This window comes from Ursus arctos, unplaced genomic scaffold (genome assembly GCF_023065955.2).
Source record: "Ursus arctos isolate Adak ecotype North America unplaced genomic scaffold, UrsArc2.0 scaffold_5, whole genome shotgun sequence".
Taxonomy (NCBI): domain Eukaryota; kingdom Metazoa; phylum Chordata; class Mammalia; order Carnivora; family Ursidae; genus Ursus; species Ursus arctos.
Window position 1 is genome coordinate 14,931,919 of NW_026623067.1, and position 21,675 is coordinate 14,953,593.

General features: G+C 53.2%; 1 protein-coding gene across 1 annotated transcript in view; it reads left to right on the forward strand.

Moving 5' to 3' along the window:
- The window catches only part of COL23A1 (collagen type XXIII alpha 1 chain), a 309,734-nt gene that overhangs the window by 246,277 nt on the left and 41,782 nt on the right, over nt 1–21,675 (forward strand). The window contains exons 3-5 of the mRNA XM_057307097.1: nt 407–451; nt 17,643–17,650; nt 19,223–19,249. Of these exons, the coding sequence (XP_057163080.1) occupies nt 407–451; nt 17,643–17,650; nt 19,223–19,249 (80 nt within the window). The remainder of the gene's footprint in view (nt 1–406; nt 452–17,642; nt 17,651–19,222; nt 19,250–21,675) is intronic.

A 21,675-nucleotide genomic window follows, 5' to 3' on the forward strand; every position in this document is an offset into this window, starting at 1 on the left:
GACAGGCAACGGACAGGACAGCACCTGCTGTGCCCGAGTTCAGGCATTGGGAAAGCCACGGTAGCGTCGCTATGTGGTGTGTTGTCTCTAATGTTTTACCTTAGGGAATATTAAAAGGCATTCATCAGGATTCTCGTAAAAGGACTCCCAACCTTGCTGGACTTCATTCTTCTAGATCCAGTTTCTCAGCAGCAGACCCCTCTGCCTGTAGAGTTCCAGGGAGTCAGTCTCTGGGAGTGAGAATGACTCGTGAAACACTGATGACCGGACAGCGAGGGAAGGGAAGGAGGCAGCCGGCAGGGCGGTGGGCAGGCTGCGTCCCGGGGTGCCGTTGTGGGGTGGGCGGGCTGCACCCAAGCCTGCTGGCTTCCCTTCTCAACCAGTCTGTCCTTGTTCTCCTGCCCAGGCCCTCCCGGACGGCGCGGCAAGGCTGGAAGAAGAGGTGACCCCGGTAAGTCCCCGGTTTTCTTGGTTTGCAAACTCAGGCCCAGAAGTCTGCCTTTGACCCGAGACCTGACCGGAGATCTGGCCTGACCGGAGATCTGGCCGGAGGTGCTTGTCCCTGCACCACTCCCCCTGCCCCCGCCCGCCCTGTAACTCGGGCTGCTCGGACCCAGGGACAGGCCTCCCTCTCCCTTCCAGCTAGCTGCTCTCCCCTGAGCCGCAGGGTCCAATACTGCCTTGCTTGGCTTCTCGGCATCCGCAGTTCCAGGGACAGTCCCTCTGTGCCCTTGACCACTCCCTGACGGTCACTGTCAGCACCTGAAACATCCTCTTCCCTTTGTGGGGGCTGATGATGGTTCCACCAGCCCCCCGTCTCTACCAGGGGTCCCTCCACACAACGCGATGGCCTTCCTGGGTGCATCCCCCGGCCTCCCCAGATCTGGACTGTCCTTCCCCTGGGAGGCACCAGGAGGGGACTCCTCCACGTCCCTGCCACACGACCGCAGACTCACCTCTACTTGCCGCCCCCTCCCTTCCGCCACCTTCATTTCACCCAAAATGCACTCAGCCTACACACCCCCGACCCCCATGACAGTGAAGCTTCCAGACACCCCCTCCCCCACCTCTCCACCCATCATCCAAGGCCTCTGGTCTCTTCTCAGCCTTGCCGCTGACGTCAGCTTGGCCAGAGTCACTGACAACCGGCCCGTGGCCACATCCTCTGTGTTCCCGGGTCAGGGCCAGCCTGTGTGTGCTCCCACAACTCCCACTCCTCCCTCTCCACCTGGTCTCTGAGACCCCACTTGCCTCCCAAACCAGCCCGCCTGTGGCCCTCTTCTGTCCTCTGTGCCACGCCTGTGGCTCCAGCTCCCCTATCGTGCTGCTGACGATGTCTCCACCCCAGTGATCTCTGGGCCCTGAGGTTGGAGGTGCTTCCCCACAAACCCAGCACCGCCCCCCACCTGCTGTCCTCTGGCTCCCTGTGCAGACTCCAGGGCAGCATCCTTAACCCCTTCCTTCCCCATTTCCACGCCGAGTCCCAGTCAGTCTCCCCCTCGGTTGGCCTTGGACCTGTGCCCCCACCTCTCGGGGTTCTCCCCTCTCCTCCTACCATGTCCCCCACCTCCAGCCTCACCCGGGGGGGTTAGGGCCTCCCACTCTGAGCCTGCCCACAGAGTCTCCTCCTCTACCTGGACTCTCGGCCCAAGTTCATTACCCTTTGTCCTTACATCTAGAGAAAGCCTTCTCGAACCCGGCTGGCTGGGAGCTCTCACCCCGAATCTTCCAAACCCGGCACACAGCAGGCTCGGGAAAGGCAGGTGCACAGAACAGGGAAGGAAGGATTGCCCACATGCTCAGCCCTCAGCTTCACCAGGACCCCAGCCAGACTGCACCCCAGGGGGAAATGGGGCACGTTCTCTCTGTGCCCCAGAGTCTTCTCCCAGGCCCTGGGCACAGGCTTCCTGCCCCCTGTACCACTGCGTGCTTGCCTTACCCAACGCCTTAAATAGAGGACTTCCAGCTAAACTCCCTGGAGTTCACTGCTAGGAAATGCCCTGCATGGATCCTGCTTGCTTTGACTTCTAGGGCTGAAGGCTGTTTTGTGTTTGATTGCTAGGACTTTTCTTTCCTCTGGGTTTTGTGTGTAATCACTCCCCACCCCACCCCCCGCCCCATATACACATGCTACCAGCTCTCCAAAAACACACTGCATCACTCAGTTCTCCTTTCAACCCTTGTAAAAGGACTCATTGCATTTTATTGTAACCTTCTGATGTCCTTTCTGGAAGGAAATGAGGAATACACAGTGACTTTTTTTTTAAGATAAAGTATAATACCACTCAGCTTATTCAAAAATCCATTTAGAATTCAGACTCCACTTTAAAACAATCTAAAAGTCAAAGAAAGACATGGATTTACTGGGCTCTGGGCTGGGTCCTTTCAAGTCCTTCCTCTCCTGTGACCCTCACAGAGCCCTGCAAAAGATAAAAATATGTTATCATCCCCATTTTGCAGATAAGGAAACTGAGGCTCCAAGGGGATAAGTGTCTTGTGTAAGGTCAGCTGCTGGGCAAGGGGTGGGCAGCCCCTCCTCCCCTCTCGGCCCTTTCCCACGCAGGGTCCTGATTCTCTGCCTGTCAGGGAATGGTGTGAGCAGCACAGAGCAGATGTCCGTCTCGGATTAGCTCTGGCGGGGCCCCCTGTTTATTTCCAGATAGTTTCACATACATGCACATCCTGGCTTTGGCACCTTCCCTTGTACAAACCAGGCCTTTTCCTGAGTCCCAGGGAGAAAGGCTCTTTCTGTCCGGTGGGCCAGTATCTGGCTGAGATGCCTTCCTGCTGCACCATGGCTGCCCCAGACCTGCAGACAGAGCTCGCCCCGCCCCTGCCCGTGGGAGTCTTTGCCTGGAAAACACCTCCAGAGCCCTGCAGCGTTTATGCATTTCCATCATAATGGAATGGATTTCCCATTTCCCCCACTTCTCAGCCCGAGAAGCCCAACACTGCTCTTGCACTCTGAGGTACTCTTTCTAGGGACCTTGGGCAGGATTCTTTTTCCATCCAGACCTGCCTTTCCCCCAGAGCCTCCACTCTCCCCAGCTCCCCCTTCCCCCGATGCCTCCCTCTGTCCCAGCATTTCTGCACCTGGTCGTGGTAGTCTGTTCTGCACACCTGTCCTTCTCCACCAAAGCAGGGGCTCCTCAGAGCCGGGGCTGGAGCCCTAGGCATTCAGAAGATGGGCAGTAAATGCTTGTTGACAGGAAGGAGGGAGGAAAGCGAGGAGGAAGAGAGAAAGAGGGACTGGTGGTGGGTAAATGATGGATAAAGGGTTAGGAGATGGGCAGACACAAGGACGAAGCAATCGAATGCTGCTTAGCCCGTGTTAAACCTGCAGAGACTAATGGAGGCGCTCACCCCATCTCCGCAGCTGCCAGCCTTAGCTCAGCAGTCTCGGTGCTAGGGTTCTGTTGTTGTCGTTGCTTTAAATAGATCTGTGTATTTATTAGTGGCAGTATGCACTTGAAAGTACGTCAACGTGCAGAGAGATTTATTAATTTTACTAACGATGCTTCCTTTGAGTTTGGATTTGAGGACCCTTCATTACTCCTACATGTGTTCCCCAGGAGTCTATGGCTCTTAGAGTAAGAAACAGTTCTGTGAGTCCCATTGAAAAATTCTAGGAGGTAGCCATATAGTTCAGAAATGACCGTAAGAAGATAATCAGTGATATTTCGTGTTCTGATTCACACAACAATGTTCTCATCATTTGTTCAGTGGTCCATGGAGACCATGGTATTGCCATTCACTTCCTGCCTTGGCCCCTGGGGGGCAGGGGAGAGGTTCTCAGAGTTCCAGAAGTTTCTGTGATTTAAGAACTAGGACTTTAAAGGCTAGCTACGTGTCAGCTCTACTACAATCATCAGGTCTGCCTTGCCATGTCAGTGCTAAGGTTTTTAATCTACCCTGACCCCAAGAAACACTTTCTAAAAATCCGGTGGAAGAAGCACTTCTAGAATGGTAGAGGAAGGACCTTTGAAAATCTGCTTCTCCATAAAAAGCAGCAAGAACACTAAGGGAAAAATGGACCTTTTCAGAATTCTGGAAATTAATGTCTGGTAACAACACAAGAAATGTTTATTCAAAACAAATATCTTGCTGAAACAGTGACGTTTGTAGCATTTTAACTTGCCCATTTCCCAGCCCCATGGTAGCCTAAAAAATCAACAATCTCACAGCCACAGTACCTATGAAAGGTAGCAGCCATTGAAGGAAGCAAAACAATTTGAAGGTCCCTAACTGCTCATTCCCAGAGAACTGTCACTATTTGTCAGCTTCCAGGAAAAGCCCATACCTAGGACTTGTCTCTATTTGACCTGATGCAGAGCTCACTCACTGGGAAAAACTCTGTCCCTGAGTGCTTGCCAAAAACACTCAGCAGCAATTGTTTAATATTACAGCTGCCTAAGGTAGCAACACCAGTTGGAACAAGGAAGAAGCTGACACAAACACTTCAATGAAAATCTAGGGGATGAGCCACCCAGAGGGGCTTTGAAATGCTCCAGGGATATGTGTGTCACGTCCACGAAAGACCTGAGAGAGCCCTAGTCTCTCACTTCTGGCTGACCTTGAGGCCCTGCTCAAGCAGGAAGTGAAGGCAAGGCAGAACTGTAACCTGGCAGAGCACTGAAGTTATGCTCCAACACACACAACGAGCCCCTTGGCACAGAATGGGAGATGTGCTGGATCAAGGCATTAAAGAAAACCTCTGTCTCAGCTGACCATTAAGCTAACTAAGAGAGAATTCAGAAGCTGCACTTGACAAAGAGGACACACTTTGGAAAATTAGTCCAGGAAAACCCCTAAGCAAACAAAGAGCAACAATAATAACAAACAGCAGCAACAAATCCTGGAAAGCAGGATGGATATCTCATTTCCAGAGTAAGCCACATTAAGTTATTTTAAATGCCCAGTGTTTAACAAAAAATTATGAAACACAAAGATATAAGAAAGTATGGCAATGAAAAAGGGAAAAAAGCAGTCAGTAAAAACTGTCTGTGAGGAAGCACAGATGGACTTATAGGCAAAGATTTTATTTATATTTTTGAAGATCTTATTTATTTATTTGAGAGAGAGAAAGAGAGAGCAAGTGGGGGGAGGGGCAGAGGGAGAAGGACAGGCAGATTCCCTGCTGAGTGTGGAGCTGGACTCCGGACTCGATCTCATGACCCTGAGAACACAACCTGAACAAAAATCAAGAGCTGGACATGCAACCAACTGAGCCACCCCTATACAGAGATTTTATGTTGACTGTTATAAATTATGTTTGAAGAACTAAAGGAAACCAGGTCTAAAGAATTAAAGGAAAGCAGAGGAGTTATGTACCACCAAATGGAGACTATCAATAGAGAGATCGAAAGTATAAAAAAAGAAAAGAAATTCTGAAGCAGTAAATTACAATCACTGAAATGAAAAAATTCACTGAAAAGGCTCAACAGTGGATTTGGGCTGGCAGAAAGAAGAATCAGCAAATTTGAAGATAGGTCAGTTGAGATGATCCTGTCTAAGGAAGATAAAGAAAAAAGAATGAAGAAACATGAATAGAGTCTGAGAGACCCATGGGACACTATCAAGTGTGCCAACGTACATGTAATGGAGGCCTCAGAAGGGAAGAAGACAGAGAGAGAGGCCGAAGGAATATGTGAAGAAATAGTGGCTAAAACCTCCCCAAATATAGACAAAAATATTTTTCTACACATCTAAGACGCTTAGCAAACTCCAAGTAGGATAAACTCGAAGAGAGCCACACCTAATGAGCCACATTACCAAAAGCAAAAAATGAGGAGAGAATCTTGAAAGCAGCAAGAGAACAATGACTCATCACAGAAAAGGAATCCTTGATAAGATTAGTAGCTGATTTCTTTTCATGAAATCAGCTACTAATGAAAATCATGAAAGCCCAAAGTCAGTGGGGAGGACATATTCAAAGCGGTGAAAGAAAAAAAAAAACTGTTAACAGAGAAATCTACAACAGTATCCTTCAAAAGTGAAAGAAAAATTAAGACATGCCCAGATTAAAAAAAAAAAAATGGAGAGAACTTACTTCTATCAGCCTGTCCTACAAGCGATATACGAACGGGATTCCTTCCATCTGAAGTGAAAGGACATTAGACAATAATTAATTTTTTAAAAGATTTATTTATTTGAGAGAGAGAGGGTGAAAGGGGGGGGAGGGACAGAGGGACGGGGAGAGAAGCAGACTCCCCGCTGAGCTTGGAGCCCAACACAGGGCTTGATCCCATGACCCTGAGATCATGACCTGAGCCAAAACCAAGAGTCGGCTGCCCAACTGACTGTACCACCAGGTGCGCCTAGACAGTAATTTAAATCCACATACAGAAATAAAGAGCTGCATGAGATAGCTGCACAGGTAAATATGAAAGACATTATAAATGTATTTTTATTTATAGCACTTTTTTTTCTTTTGATTTAAAAGCCAGTTGCATAAAGCAATAATGATAAAACTGTGTTGATGGGCTTATGATACATAATTAGTAATTTCATAAAAGTACACTAAAAGTACAAAGAAGGAGATAACACAGCTATATTGGAGCAAAGTATTTGTTTACAACTGAAAGTAAATTGTTATTCATCCAAATCAAATTATTTATTAAGATGGTAATTATAGGGGCGCCTGGGTGGCTCAGTTGGTTAAACGTCTGCCTTTGGCTCAGGTCATGATCCCAGAGTCCTGGGATGGAGCCCCATGTCAGGCTCCCTGCTCAGCAGAGAGTCTGCTTCTCCCTCTCCCTCTGCTGCTCCCCCTGCTTGTGCTCTCTCTCTCTCTCTCTCTCGGTTTCTCTCTCTCTCTCAAATAAATAAATACAATCTTTAAAAAAAAAAAAAGATGTAATTATAAACTCCAGGGCAACCACTAAGAAAATTATTCCAAAAGTATGGCAAGAGAAACAAGGGAATTAAAGTGATATATTAGGGGGCGCCTGGGTAGCACAGTCGTTAAGCATCTGCCTTCGGCTCAGGGCGTTATCCCGGCCTTCCAGGATCGAGTCCCACATCGGGCTCCTCCGCTGGGAGCCTGCTTCTTCCTCTCCCACTCCCCTGCTGTGTTCCCTCTCTCACTGGCTGTCTCTCGGTCACATAAATAAATAAAATCTAAAAAAAAAAAAAAAAAAAGTGATATACTAGAAAATACCTATTTAACAAAAAAGAAGCAATAATGGGTAATAGAGGAACAAAAAAGACATAAAACAGAGAGAAATTAAATACTAAATTGGCACACATAAATCCTGTCTCCCAAGCAATTACATTAAATGTAAATGGATTTTAAAAGCCCCAAATACCCAAAGAAATCCTGAGAAAGAAGAATTAAGTCAGAGGCATCATGCTTCCTGGTTTCAAACTATACTGGAAAACTGTAGTAATCAAAAGAGCATGGTACTGGTATAAAAACAGATACCTTTAGGGGCGCCTGGGTGGCACAGCGGTTAGGCGTCTGCCTTCGGCTCAGGGCGTGATCCCGGCGTTATGGGATCGAGCCCCACATCAGGCTCCTCCGCTGGGAGCCTGCTTCTTCCTCTCCCACTCCCCCTGCTTGTGTTCCCTCTCTCGCTGGCTGTCTCTATCTCTGTCGAATAAATAAATAAAATCTTTAAAAAAAACAAAAACAAAAACAAAAAACCAGATACCTTTAGGCACATAGACCAGTGAAACATAATCAAGAGTCCAGACACAAACCCACCCAAGAGCCCAAAGGTTCCAATTTCTCCACATCCTTACTAACACTTGCTATCTTTTTACAGTAGCCATTCTGTCTAATGGATGTGAGGTGATGTCTCATTGTGGTCTCCATTTCCATTGCCTTCTTGATGATGACGTTGAATGCCTTTTGGATCACACTACTTATTTATTTACTTATTTATATAAAGAATCCACAGGGGCGCCTGGGTGGCTCAGTCCATTAAGCGTCTGCCTTCGGCTCAGGTCATAATCCCAGGGTCGTGGGATCAAGTCCCACATCGGGCTCCTTGCTCAGCGGGCAGTCTGCTTCTCCCTCTCCCTCTCCCTCTGCCTCTCCCCACCCCCGCCTGCTCTCTCTCTCTGTCAAATGAATAAATAAAATCTTAAAAAAAAAAAAAAAAAGTCCACAGAGGGGTGCCTGGGTGGCTCAGTCAGTTGGACGGCTGACTCTTGATTTCAGCTCAGGTCTTGATCTCTGGGTCCTGGGATCGAGCCCCGCATCAGGCTCCACGCCGAGTATGGAACCTACTTACAACAACAACAACAAAATCCACTGTGTTTACTTCCCACTCGGGCTTCTCATCAGTACCCACTGCCTGCCCTGCACAATGTGTGATGAACAGGGTGATTGCCAGAGTCAGCCTCCACACCCAGGCTGGCCTGTCGGACCCTGAATCCCAGGGAGGTGTCCTCACCCCTGACCGTGCTGCCCAAAATGCTGGGGGCCCTTCTGCGGTGCCGTCTCAACAGGACACTCTTCAGATCTGCTGTTCCGTTAGGGTTGGTTCTGCAGCATGAATCCAAACCGCAGAAAACCACCGGCTGTGCTTCTCTTCCCCCTACGATTCAAGGGGCGTGCAAGTGCACGCGCATGTGTGTCTGTGCGTGGGTGTGCATGCCGGAGAGAGCGCGAGAGAAAGAGAATGCTGTCCTTCTAGCCAGCGTTGGTCTTCTGCGCCACCGCTGTCCTGGGCACCTTACACATGCGCAGTGGGTCCGTCACTCCTTGTAGCAGTCCAGAGAGGCAGGGATGGTCACCTGCTGAACTCCTTAGCTGGAGGGCCAGGATTCTAAAGCCTCTATCCTCCCTGATAGTACCGGCCAAATTAAATCCGGGCCAGAGAGCCGAGCTGAGTCCCAGCTCTCGGACTCATTACTGGCTCTGGATTTGCCAACCTACAAGCCTCATTTCATCTACCCACAAACTCAGTTTAAAAGCCCCAGAGTAGCATGGCTGAAGGACTCTATCTTCCTGATGGGCTGGATTTTCAAGGCTCAGGATCTGGGGCCTCTTACCCAGAGCAGGCTGAGTGGGGAGAGGCAGAGGGCTGGGGCAGTGCCACGGCGTGTTGGAGAGAGCGGGCAGCAAGCAGAGCAGGACTCAAGAGTCCTGACCACACAGAAAAGCAGGTGCAGACTGTCCCCAGGGACGATGGCCCCAGCAGCCTCAGGCACCAAGGCTGCCGTGCCCCTCCCCCCGCCCGCTGCCACCGGTGTGTGGGCTGGGCACCTGCCAGGCAGTGGGAAATATTCTCCCCAGTTTGCTTTTCCAGGAATATACCCTTTGGGAAACACTCAGGAAATGTCTATTCCCCAGAGGGACAAAGAGCTCCTGGTTTGGGGAACCCTTTTAAGCTACATTGGTTCAGTTAAAGAGGCCACAGGATCAGTGAACCCTCTACTCTGACCCATTTTATTGAGTTCCCAAGTCATCTGGCTCTTATTTCATTGCTCCCCACATTCCTGACAGCAAAGTCAATGGATCCCAGCAATGCCTGGAACATATGTTTGAAAGCTGTGTGCAGAACGGGGCCGGGCCATGGGAGGCCCTGCAGCCGGCCTCACTTTCCAAGCAGAGACCCCTGGACGGCCTGACCCAAGCCCTCCGCCCCATCCATCACCCGTGGCTGCTCGGCTCCCTGCAGGCCGTAGCGTCGGTGTGCCGCGAAGTCGGGTGCCCAGGGCTCGGAAGTGGTCGTGAACTGCTGGGCAGCTCCGCACTCCTGTCTGTTTGGCCCCCTGGTCCCCTGAGTGTTCTGCCTGCCAGGCCCTGTGCAAGGCAGCAGGGAGACGGCGGCAAGCCGAGCAGCTGCGGTCCCACCTCTCGGGGAGCGGCCTCGCTGGCGGGGCTGACAGACCGTAAACACACAAAGAAATGGGGTTACTAATTAAAGATGGTGATAAGTGCTTGGAAGGGAAATGGCAGGGAGCTGTGATGGATACCAGTGAGGGCAAAGGAGGAGAAGCCACAGCCTGCCGACTGTGGGGCCAGGTGGATGTGGGTGTCCTGAGGCCAAGGCCATGGGCACTGAGGAGGTGCAGGGCCAGGCTGCAGAGCCGTGCGGGGGAGTTTGGATGCTATTCCATGCACCATGGGAAGCCCTGGGAAGGGCTGGTTGTTTTTAAGAGGCCCCCCTGGTGGGTGGATCAGGGTGCCCAGAGGAGGTCAGTTAGGACGCTGTGGGGGTGGTGCTGATATAAAGCAATGGTGGCCCAGTGATGTTGTGCCAGCAGGGCCTGAGAGAGGTGACGGCCAGAGTGCTTTGGAGACTCTCGGACGGGCTAGATGTGACCTGTCCCCCCCAGCGGTGGAACCACTCCCCGGAATGCTGCTGTTCCACCCCTCTGAAGACACAGATGGTGCTGTGGGTTTGGGGTCCCACGAGACCTGGGACTCCAGCCCGGGCTGCCCCCTCACTCGCTTGGTGACCTCAGACGTGCCACACACGCTCCCAGGCACCTCGGGGGAAGCTCTCCCTGCCAAAGCGGTTTCTCTCCGCCCCCTTCGTTAGGCTCAGAATCAGACGGCCTGGGTTCTGTCCAGATGGAAGCAGGACATGACTCTGGGCACAGTAACCTTTCTGAGCCTGTCTTCTCATCTGTAACCTGTGCCCGGGGAGGACACAGCGGGGGTTAAATGAGATGTTTGGGGAAAACCACGCAGTTCGCAGTTCCAGTTCGGGAGTGAGTGAGTGATGGCTGGTCTTACAGCCCTCCTCCCGCACCCCCCCACCCACCACCGTGCTGCCCGCTCAGGACCAGGGTGCTCACAATGATAATCCCAGTCTGAGCTTTCTTTCCTTTTCTTTTCTTTTCAAGATTTATTTGTTTATTTGAAAGAGAGAGAGCATGAGCAGGGGGGAGGGGCAGAGGCAGAGGGAGAAAGAGAACGTCAGGCAGACTCCACGCAGAGCAGGAAGCCTGATACAAGATTTGATCTCACCACCCTGAGATCCGGACCTGAGCGAAACCAAGAGTCCGACGCTCAGCTGACTGCGCCCCCCCCCCCCGCCAGGCGCCCCCCAGTCTGAGCTTTCTTGGAGGGAGCTTAGAGGGGAGCCTGAGAAAAGGCAGCCCGAGCCGCAGGACCAGACAAAAACGCAGACCTCACTGCAGCCAGCTTTCAGTTAAAGCTTACTGCCCTTTCTGACTTGGGAAGCCCCACATGTGTATCCAGGGACATCAAAGAGCCCGGCAGTGAAAAGTCAGTCTCCCCCCACCCCACCCCCGCTTCTGTCCTCCAGCCATTCGGTTCCCCTCCCCGCAGGCAGCCTGATGAACACTGTCTGTGTCCACACCCAGGACAGAGCACGTTTATCCAAACAAAAGCCTATCACGTTTTTTTTTTCTTCGCTCAAATGGCTAAATAAAGAGTAATACACTGTTCCAGACCTTTTTAAAAATGTAACAATAAGGGGCGCCTGGATGGCTCCGTCAGTTGAGTCCCTGCTTAGTGGGGAAACTGCTTCTCCCTTTCCCACTCACCCTGCTCGTGCATGCGCGCTCTCTCTCTCTCTCTCTCTCATAAATAAAATCTTTAAAAAAAGAAAACATAATCAGCCTATAAGTATATGAAACAAAAGCGAATCTTCATTCATAACGTGAGAAATGACGGTTAAAACTATAATCACAGCAGATACCCATTGGTAATGCTAATTAGGACTTAAAATGTTTGTGCCCATTGCCGCAACAATGATCCTGCTAGAAACGTATTCTGTAGATGTGTTAACATGTATGTAAAAGGACGAGTACGTAAAAATATCCACAGCAGAACTTTTTGCAATGGCCAAAAACTAGAAGCAGCACCGCGGAGAGAAAGGATGGTACGGTTCAACTTGAAATGGAATACCACGCAGGTGTGAAAAAGACTAATGTGATTGTAGATGCGCTAATGGGGAAACAGCTCCAAGGCATATTGTTACGTTTTTAAAGGTTTTATTTATTTATTTCAGCGAGAGAGAGAGATAGAGACAGGGAATGCAAGCATGAGCTCAGGGTGGGGTGGGGGGAGGGGCAGAGGGAGAAGCAGACTCCGCGCTGAGCAGAGAGCCCAGCTTGGGGCTCGATCCCAGGACCCCGAGATCATGACCTGAGCCGAAGGCAGACACCTCACCGACGGAGCCCCCCAGGCGGCCCTAGGCTATTTATGTTTTCTCTGAACTCTCCCTTCATCTGCTCTATTCTTCTCTTAGGTTGTCAGTGTTTGCAGAGTCGATCTGTACGAGCGTTTTTACAACAAGGTCCATCACCCTTTGTGACATGAGTCAGAAATATTTCCCCCACGTTGGCTTTTGACTTTGCTTACAGTGCTTTCTGCCTTGTAGGCATGTTTGGTTTTATGCGGTTGAATCAAACTCTCATTTTATGGCTTCTGGATCAGGGACTGTAGTTGGAAAGGCTTCCCCTCTCCACGGTTAGAAAGGAATTTTCCTCTAGGATTTTTTTTTTTAATTGAAGTATCGTTGCCTCGCCGTGTTCCATTAGTTTCAGGTGTACAACATAGTGATTCGGCTTCTCTGTAGGTTGTGTGGGCTCGTTACCCGTGTAGCTGCCACCTGTCACCATGGAACATTATTACAGTATCATTGACTATATTCCCTACGCTGTACTTTGCATCCCCGTGACTTATTCATTCGCTAACTGGAACCCTGTATCTCCCATCCCCCTTCACCCACCATGCCCATCCCCCTCTTCCTCTGGCAACTACCCGTTTGCTCTCCGTATTTATGGGTCTCTTTTCCTCTAGGATTTTTATGATTTTTTTTTTTTACCGTGTAAGTCTTTGATCCTTCTGGAATTTATCCGGGCTAACGCTGAGGCACGGATCCAGCTTCACTTTGTCCTGATAACCACCAGTCTGCCCAGCACCCTTTATAACACTGCCTCTCTGCCCACGGGTTCAAGGGGCTCAGGTGGAGAGTCAGGGACAGATCGCAGCTCGTGGTGTAGGACTGGGGCCTTTGTCCTAAGAACAACGGGGAAATGAGGACTGGGGGGACGAGGGTGCCATGATCAGATCTACATCTTGAAAATACCACCCTGGCCCCAGGGTGGAGATTGGAGTAGCGACATGTCAGCCCTGACCCGGGCATATCCCCCTCATCGCTTGTGGGTTTGAGCTCCTGGGTCTGCAGCCTTCCCACCAACACTCCTTCTGGGTCAATTCCTGCCCCTCGCACACCCAGGCCTCCTTCGGGTGAGCTAGACTGCCAGCCGACCTCCCTTCCATGGTATTGACCAATGCCCCATCATCACCAGTAAATGCAGCATCCCGATTCAATGACACCCCCATTCACACAAGTCACCCGAACCCACTGCCTCTTTCCCTGACCCCCACATTCCTTCCATCTCATGCATCTTCCAACCCACAGATCCCACCACCCTACCCTTTCTGGCTCAAATCCCACACACGCACACCAGCACCTGCACAGCAACCGGTGGCTGGAGGGAAACATCCCCCCGCTGGCTGGTGACACTGAATGCCAGACCCACGCACAGATGTCCAGCTCCTGCCCCCAGCAGTGCTGTCTCTGTGTGCCATCCTCAGGGTCGTCACTCCCGTTATACAGACATACGGCCATATCTCTCATCTTGAAGAAGTAGCCCTGTCTGGACCCCATGTCCCCAAAGCACCTGCTCTGTGTCTTCACTCCCCTTTGCAGTGAAACTGCTCGCAAGTGCTCGCTGCCAATATTCCTCCTCTCCCTTCTCCCGGAAACCATCTCCAACCAGATTTGCATACCCACCCCTCCCCTTGCCCCTACCCCTGTGTGGCTAGAGCCAGTGGGCTGGGCGTTTTTTTTTTTAAGATTTTATTTATTTATTTGAGAGAAAGCGTGCACACAAGCAGGGGAAGGGCAGAGGGAGAAGCAGACTCCCCACTGAGCAGAAAGCCCAACGTGGGGCTCGATCCCAGGACCCTGGGATCATGACCTGAGCCGAAGGCAGATGCTTAATGGACTGAGCCTCCCAGGCACTGCAGTAGGCTGGTCCTGGACTTCAGCTTACTCAACTGTGCGCAGTGGGGGGCACAGACACCCGCCCCCTCCTCCTCAATGTACTTTCTCCACTCAGCTTCTAGGAATTCCTTCTCTTCTTTCCAACCTCCCACTGTTGGGACAGCCCCGAGTGCTGTGTGCGTAAGGCTGAGCTCCTGAGCCTTCCAGCCAAACCCGCCCGACGCACAGTCTCCCCACCTCCGTCCATGGCAACTCCATCCCTGCAGTTGTTCAAGCTAGAATCGTGGCATCTTCCTTGACTCCTCCGGAGTCTGGAGAAAAATCCTCTTGGCTCCCCCTTCAGAATCCATCCAGAGTCCAGCCCCTTGTACCCCCTCCATGGCCACCATCAGCTAGGAGCTGCCATCTTTCCTCCCCAGCATCGCTGCAGGATTCTAACCTTGCCACCCCACATGGTGTGATCCTTTTCATACGTCAGCCAGGTCTTGTCCTGTGTCTGCGCTAAACCCTACAGGGGATCCCATCTCAGAGAGAAGATTAAGCCCTAGGAATGGCCAACAAGACCCTACCCCATCTGCCACCACCCCCCACCTGCCCAAAGCCACCTCCCACTGTGCTGTGGCCTCGTTGGCCTCCTGGCCATTCCTGAAACACACAAGGCACCCTTCTGCCCCCAAGGGGGTAGGTCTTTGCACTGGGGGTTCCCTCTGGCAGGTACACATTTTTCCAGGAATCTGCGGGTTCACTCTCTACATCCTTCGAGCCTCTGCTTAAATGTCACCTTAGGAAGACATCTACCCCAACCACCGTATTGAACCCGCCAGTCTGTCCCCGGCACTGAAAGCTCCTCCTTCCCCTGCCCTGCTGCCTCTTTCCATTGTGCTTGTCGTCTCGCAGGTGATGTACTTGTTTGTTATGCTTGTGGTGTCTTGGCTACCTCCCTCGTTAGAAGGTAAGCTCCTCAGGACAGGGACCTTTGTCATTGTCACTGCTGTGTCCCATGTGCCTAGAATAGCGTCCAGAACAGCGGGTGCTCAGTGAATGTCTGCAGATTGGATGTGCCAATAGATTGAGGAGGGAGAGCTGTCAAGGGGGACTCGTCATTGTCCGGGTCACTGGGCGGGCGGGAATGTCACCCATGGAGACTAGGAACCAGGAGAAGAAGCATGTTTGTGGGCAGACCATGAGTGTGTCTGCACAGCTTGGCCTGAGGAGTCTTGGGGACTGTTCAAGGGGAGATGGCAAGCAGACAGCTCGAGGGAGGCTGGGCTTCTGAGGCACAGTTGGGCTGGAGGCACCCACTTGGGGCACTTCTGCCTCGGGTGGTCAAGAGCGTGATGAGATCCCTGGGGAAAACGGGAGAGAGGGGACAGCTAAGTCCCACGGAGAACTGGAGAGAAGAAAGCCTTTGCCATGAGCTCAAGGAGCCTCTGCGTGAGGCTGGGAGAGACTGAGCCGGCTGAACAGGCAGGGAGGTGGGAGGAACATGACCTTTTGGAAGCCGAAGGGAGAGAGCGCTTCCAGAAGGCGGGTGCGCTCAGCAGTGTGGGGTGAGGAGGAGAAATCCTTGGCGGGCTCACTGATGTGGAGGCAGGCGGCTGGGGGGACTCGGTGGGAGCCGTTCTGGTGGTGAGAGGGATGGAACCCATAGGTGTGGGATGAGAGGCAGTGACAGGAGACCCCTCTTCCCGGCAGTGAGGGAGAGGAGAGCCAGGGCTCGAGCGGAGGAGGGCGTGTGAGCAAAGGATGGGCTTTCAGCGGAGAAATTGGAGCCCTTCCAGAGCTGCTGCGAGGCATCTGCTGGAGAAAGTAGGTTCGATGCAACAGGCAGGGAGGGAGCTGTGGGTGCAGGGCCCCTGGAAGGCGGGTCGGGTCGGCTCCTAACTTCCCCGGAGGGACACAGAGAGGAGGCTGGGCACACGCGGGTGCAGGCTGGTGTGTGCGCGTGGCGTCAGAAAGGTGACAGCGTGTCTGTCCAGTGGCTTTTCTTTTCCTGGGAAAACAAGGCACGAGGTCCCTGGCTGAAGGTGAGAAGTCCATTGTACAGCTGTCCAAGTGGCCAACACCCTGCCCCACCCTAGTCTAGACTCAGGGGACCCGCAGTCCCCCCCCCCCTTACCATCCTTGGGTATGAGCACCACCACACATCAGTTTTTCAAGCCAAAGATCTTTGTCTTGTCTCTCTTTCTTCTATGTCCCATGCACCCCCCACCTAAATGGATGAGCAAGTCCTATGGGTCCCCACTGACAAGTGTCTTCTGATTCACTTCTCTCCTCTCCACTGTGAGCACATGGAGTCCTGGCCACCATCACGTCTACACGGGGACAGCCCCCCCGCACCCACTCTCACCCCCTCCCACCTCTCCTCTGAGCAGGACCCTTCTGTGCCCCCTGCCTCCCTCTGCCCTTCAGATCCTGGGCCATGGTGTGGACATCCCGAGCTCTGGCTGGCCTTCTCCCCAGGTCCTCCTCCCCACCCCTCCTCTGTGGACCCTAGCTCCTCAGAAGCCCAGTGATCCTGACAAGTTGGGAGCTTTGCCATCTCTGTCCCACGGCTCCCTCCCTCTTCCTCCCTGAGATAATCATCTCTCAGCTTCAGGACCCAGCCTGGCTGGGAGCTTGCTGCACTTCTCCCTGAGTCACTGTTTTCTTAAGCATCGATCCTTCCCAGAAATATTCTGGAAGTCAGAGATCCTGCCTCTTTTACTCACCAGTGGGTCCCCTTACTTGCCCCCCAGGGGGACCCAGCTTATAGGTGGCGATCCATCAATGTGTGTGGGCCAACGGCCTGCAAAGTGTCCCCTCCTCCCTGTGCCGGTCGGGCCTGCGGGGAGCAGAGACTTTACTGGATTGGGAGCGACATGGCTTTGGCGCAAAGTGTAGGGGGTTCAAGAGTCAGGAGAGGTCTTTCCAGGATGAGTTCCACCCCTTAACCAACTATGTGGCCTTGGGCAAGTCCCTGCTTTCTCGCTAAGCATCTGTGTTGTTATCACACCTCCCACAAAGATGGCTGAGAAGGTCAAATACAGTGTGGTTTGCACCCCGGAAGGCGAAGAAGACACCTGTGGGTTTCGAGAATGTTCTCCGCGAGTCCTCACCTGCGGGAAGACAGGTGTCAGCCGTGCTGCACCAGCCTTTCCCGGAGCAGCCACCCGTGTTTCTGGACGCAGCCCCTTCAGCTTCCCCACGCACACCAGACTCTGTGCCCCTAACCCCCGGCTGAGCCACGGGCACCCTGCATGTCTGCTCAGCCACACCCACACCTGCACCCTTAGGAGGGCTCTGCCCTATACCCCAAATGTTTTCTTCCCCAAGCCTTTCCCCTTCAGTAGAAATGAACTGACCCCAGGTGCACCCCAAAATTTGTCCTTCAGGTGGAAACAAGTCTGATTCCTACCTGGCTTGCCAAAACCGGACCCGGGTAGGCCCCAGGCAGGGATCCACAGCAGCCCCATGAAATGAACGCCCGAACCAATACACTCGGGATTGTCATTACCAGCCACACGCCCGCCCCTGCCCCTGCCCCTGCCAGGGCAAGAGCACCCCCTCTGTCCTGCCACTTGGCTTTGGGGCCCGTGAGAGCATCAGAGGCTTGCAAGGAGGCGCGGCCAGTAGCTGTGCGAGGGAGGGGCTGGCCTGGGCAAGGGGACCGTCTCTCCCCATGATGCTGACTGTGGCCTCTCGGCTTGTGTTTTGCAGGTCCTCCCGTAAGTGTCCTGGATTATGCTGTCTGCTCCTGAAAGATAAGATATTTCATTCTCTTCTGTAAACTATTCCATGAAAACAGTTTTTAGTTAGGTGTGTTGTGTCCTTTAAAACAAAAAAACCAAAAACAGCCCTGGACAGGGGCCATATTATTTTTGGATTTGTAGATGAACGCAAGCACAGAATTCTCGGGCTTGACTTGCCCTGTGAAGCACTCTGTGACCCTTTTCCGTCCAAGAGAACTGGCATTCTTGGGCCTGGCTGCCCGGTCTCTGGCTCAGCTTGTTGGGCAGAAATGCAAGCACCGTGTCCTCATTTTCTAAATGCTCTGCGGCACTTAATCTGTTTTAATGTTTTGGTCTCGCGTGCTTAGGCACAAAGGGCTCCGGAGTCAGGCAGAGATGCCAAATTTCCTGATTTGCCAAAATGCGTTTGCCTCCCTGGTTTGGGCCGCTGAGCTCCTGGGAGCCCCGCAGGCCGGCGAGGGTGTGGAGCTGGAGGAGGGTGCGCGGGAGGGACTGGCCGCCAGGGGGCAGCACGGAAAGCAGGGGAAGGTCACCGCCCTGGAACTGCGGGTCCTTCTCCAAAGACACGGGGCGAGTCTGTCTTCGATTCATCTGGGCAGTGTTTCAGAGCCCGCTGAATCCTGACGAATCAATTCAGGGAGCGCACTTGACAGTCCGCTGGGGCCAAAGTGAGCCTTTTAAAGGAATTCCTTTCGATGAACAGTTATAATTTTGACTTCCTCCTAACCATGATTCACTTCCCAATCAGCACCCTTCGGAATCTGGGCTCCTCCGCGCAGGGAGCGGCGCCGCACGGAGCCAGAGAGCGAGCCAGCGAGAAATGTGTAGATTTATTGGCCAAAGCAGTTTCTGGCTGTTGAGTCATTCCTGGCTGTCACGGGGAGGCTAGCCTGTGTGAACTTGCTCGAAGCGCGGAGCGCAGAGGGCAGTGGAGGGATTTTTTTTTTTTTTTAACTTGGCTGTTAAGCTCTTAAGTGTATTCAACAAATGCAGATTTCTCAAGCTGCAGCCTGAGATGGATGCCAGTGTGTGGGCCACTGGCCAGACGGTCAATGCTCTGAGCCGGTGGCTCCCGGCAGAGAAGCATCCAGTAGCAAGAAATGCCCCGCCCCCCACGCCCGTATCTCCGGCTTCCGAGGCCGCCTTCCTCTCTCTACTCCCTCCCAGTGGCAACAGGGAGGAAGAGCCATTTCTGCTCTCTAGACCCGATTCGGGGAGGCTTTTCCAAGGTGGCCTTGACACCGCCCTTCAGAATCACCACATCCCCCTGTGGTCCTCGCCATGTCCCCCCCCCCCGAAACCGCGTGGGTGTGCTCCCTGGTGGCCCCTCCAGCCTGGCTCCAAGAGGCAGGAAATGGGTGCTCCGTCTCCCAGACCCGTCGGAGCCCTGAGTGCCCCCCCACACACCAGGAGTCATTACCAAACCATCCGCCTTTGCTGCAAACCCCGCAGAACGTGGGGGGACCGGGGACCCTGATTGAGTTGTAAGTGTTGCCATATGGTTTTCTGCTCAAAGTCTGATTATTAATGACGTATTAATTACCACAGGGGCAATCAGGACGAGATGGCTACCCGGTAATTTGCCATTTATTTTTTGCTCTTTGTGCCCTTTTCTCTCAAGCTGATCTTCTTACTCTGAGCCTTTATTTAATTCTGTCTACGCTCCTGCCCCCCCCCCCCCCCTTCTGCTCTCAGCGGCTGAGGTCTGTCTGTAGAGGGGGGATTAGCAGTATCGAATCTGTCTGCCGCTCCAGCTGTCCTCCAGGCAAAGCAAAGAGGCTCAAGGAGGAGCCTTCTTGGCATCCCGAAGCCTCTGGACACTCTTGCTGCCCAGCCTGTCCGCCCTGAGCTGAGGGTCCGGCCCTTGGCTGTGGAGCGCCCCCCACCCCCACCCCGGGCTGGCTTGGCTGCCAGCCCCTCCCCAGTGGGCAGGGGGCTGCCCGTCCCAGCCCACCGCATCCTGTCAGCACTCGGGATCAGGAGAACTGATGGGTTCCAGTGTGGTCTTTGCGGTGTCATCACTTCTAAGATCTTTTGAATTAAACCTCAAAGTTGGCTTATATTTGGAATCGACGTCCCCCGCCCAGGCTGGGTGAGCGCTGCATGAAAAGCAAAATTACATGGAGCTGTGCTGACTGTCCAGTCCTGCTCAGAGAGGTTAAGTCCCACGGCCCCAGCATCCAGAAGTCCTGATGTGTCAGAGCAGGGGGGTGACCTTGCAGAAGGAGAGCATGGCGGGGACCTGGGGTGTGGTTGGGGGATGGGAGCTGTTCTGTGCCCTCAGGCCAGGAAGACGCAGGGAGGAAAACAGTGGTTGATTCAGAGCCCTTGCTAATGACCAGCGCTGTCCAGAGTCAGGACCCGCTGGTGATGGAGGGCAAAGTGGTGGGGGGGGGGGGGCGGGGTCTCCCAGTCCTGCAGGAGCTGCCTTGCCAGGAGACTGTGGATCTGGGCTTGCAGGCCAGTGCTGTGCGTCCCAGCTGGGTGCCCCAGGGAGAGTGGGTGGTGGCTGGGGTGAATGGGTTTCTTCCCTTGCCCCCCATATCAGCTCATCTGAGCACGGAGTGACATGGACTCCTCTCTCCCTGGCTGTGAGCAGGAGAGAAGATGTTGGCTGATGGTGGGAATCATTTTTCCTGGGTAAAGGACAGGGGTTCCAGACCAGCTCCCAAGTCCAGGTTCGTGTGGAGTTAGGAAGCCAGGGTTGGAATCCTGTCTTTACCGCTCACTGGTCGCGAAGCCCTGAGTCTCCAGCTCCCTCCCTGTGAAGAGGGCAGTGGGGTTCAGGTGAGGTGAGGTCCTGCCTGGGGCACCCCCAACACCAAAGATCACCCTGGACAGGGGACTGGGGCTAGTCCAGAGCTGCAGGGAATTAAGCCTGAGTTTGGCATGTGAGGGGCTTGGTGCCCAACATGGGCCAGAGATGGGGCTCCATGAGTTGGGGGAGGGAAGGCGGGGTGGGGGGGATGTGCGTGCAATGTGTCCTTCTGGTATAAAGTTGGGAGCTTTTTGAGAAGGAAGTGGCCGCCAGGCAGGGCAAGGGGTGAGAGAACCCTGTCAAAATCTCGGGTCACACACCCATGAGTGCACAGGGCCAGGGCACCCCTTTTCCTGAGGTCGCCTAGCCCCAACTTGAACCCGCACTGCCCTCTCCACACAGATAAGGGCATCTTCCACGGCTGGGCTGGCCCTGCCCCCACTGGGTCCAAGGTGTCCCTGCACCAGGACCAGCCAGGTCCAGCTGTGTGCCTCCCAGCACCCTTGTTCCCGCAGTCCCGCTGCTCCGGTGGTCCCCTCCAGCGCTGACACCCCGCCGGGCTCCTGAAGGGGGGAAAGCAGGCCCATGGGGTTAGCAGGCAGGAGGGATGACCTTCCCTGGGTTCATGGGGCCCATGTGTTTTGAACTGAAATTCAGATCTCTTGGCCGGTGGAGGGCCTGGCTCCCAGCCTGGGGGCAGTTACAGACGGCTCTGCCGTCCAGGCTCTGCGGCCTTGGGCAGGGCACTCAGCCTCTCAGAGCCTGGGGACGTCACGCACACAGAGTTGGAAGATTAAAACAGGGTAACATATGCGGGGTCCAAGAGCAGCGTGAATGCGGCAGCCCCTCGATCATGCTGCTGTCTTTCCTCACCAAGGAAAGCCTTAAGAGAAGGAGAGACAGGTTTAAGAAATAACTTTTTATTTTATTTTATTTTATTTTATTTTATTTTATTTTATTTTATTTATTTGAGAGAGAGCGAGAGAGACAGAACACGAGCGGGGGGAGGGGCAGAGGGAGAAAGAGAGAAGCAGACTCCCCTCTGAGCAGGGAGCCCAAAGGGGCTTCATCCTAGGACCCTGGGATCACAACCTGAGCTGAAAGGCAGACGCTTAACCCACTGAGCCACCCAGGTGCCTGGGAAGTCACTGTCGTCCAAAACAACATTCACTGGCAGTGCTGGGAAGGGAAAATGGCTTTGAGAACCGTGAGTTTTAGGAAAAGGTATTTTTCTGCTGCTTAG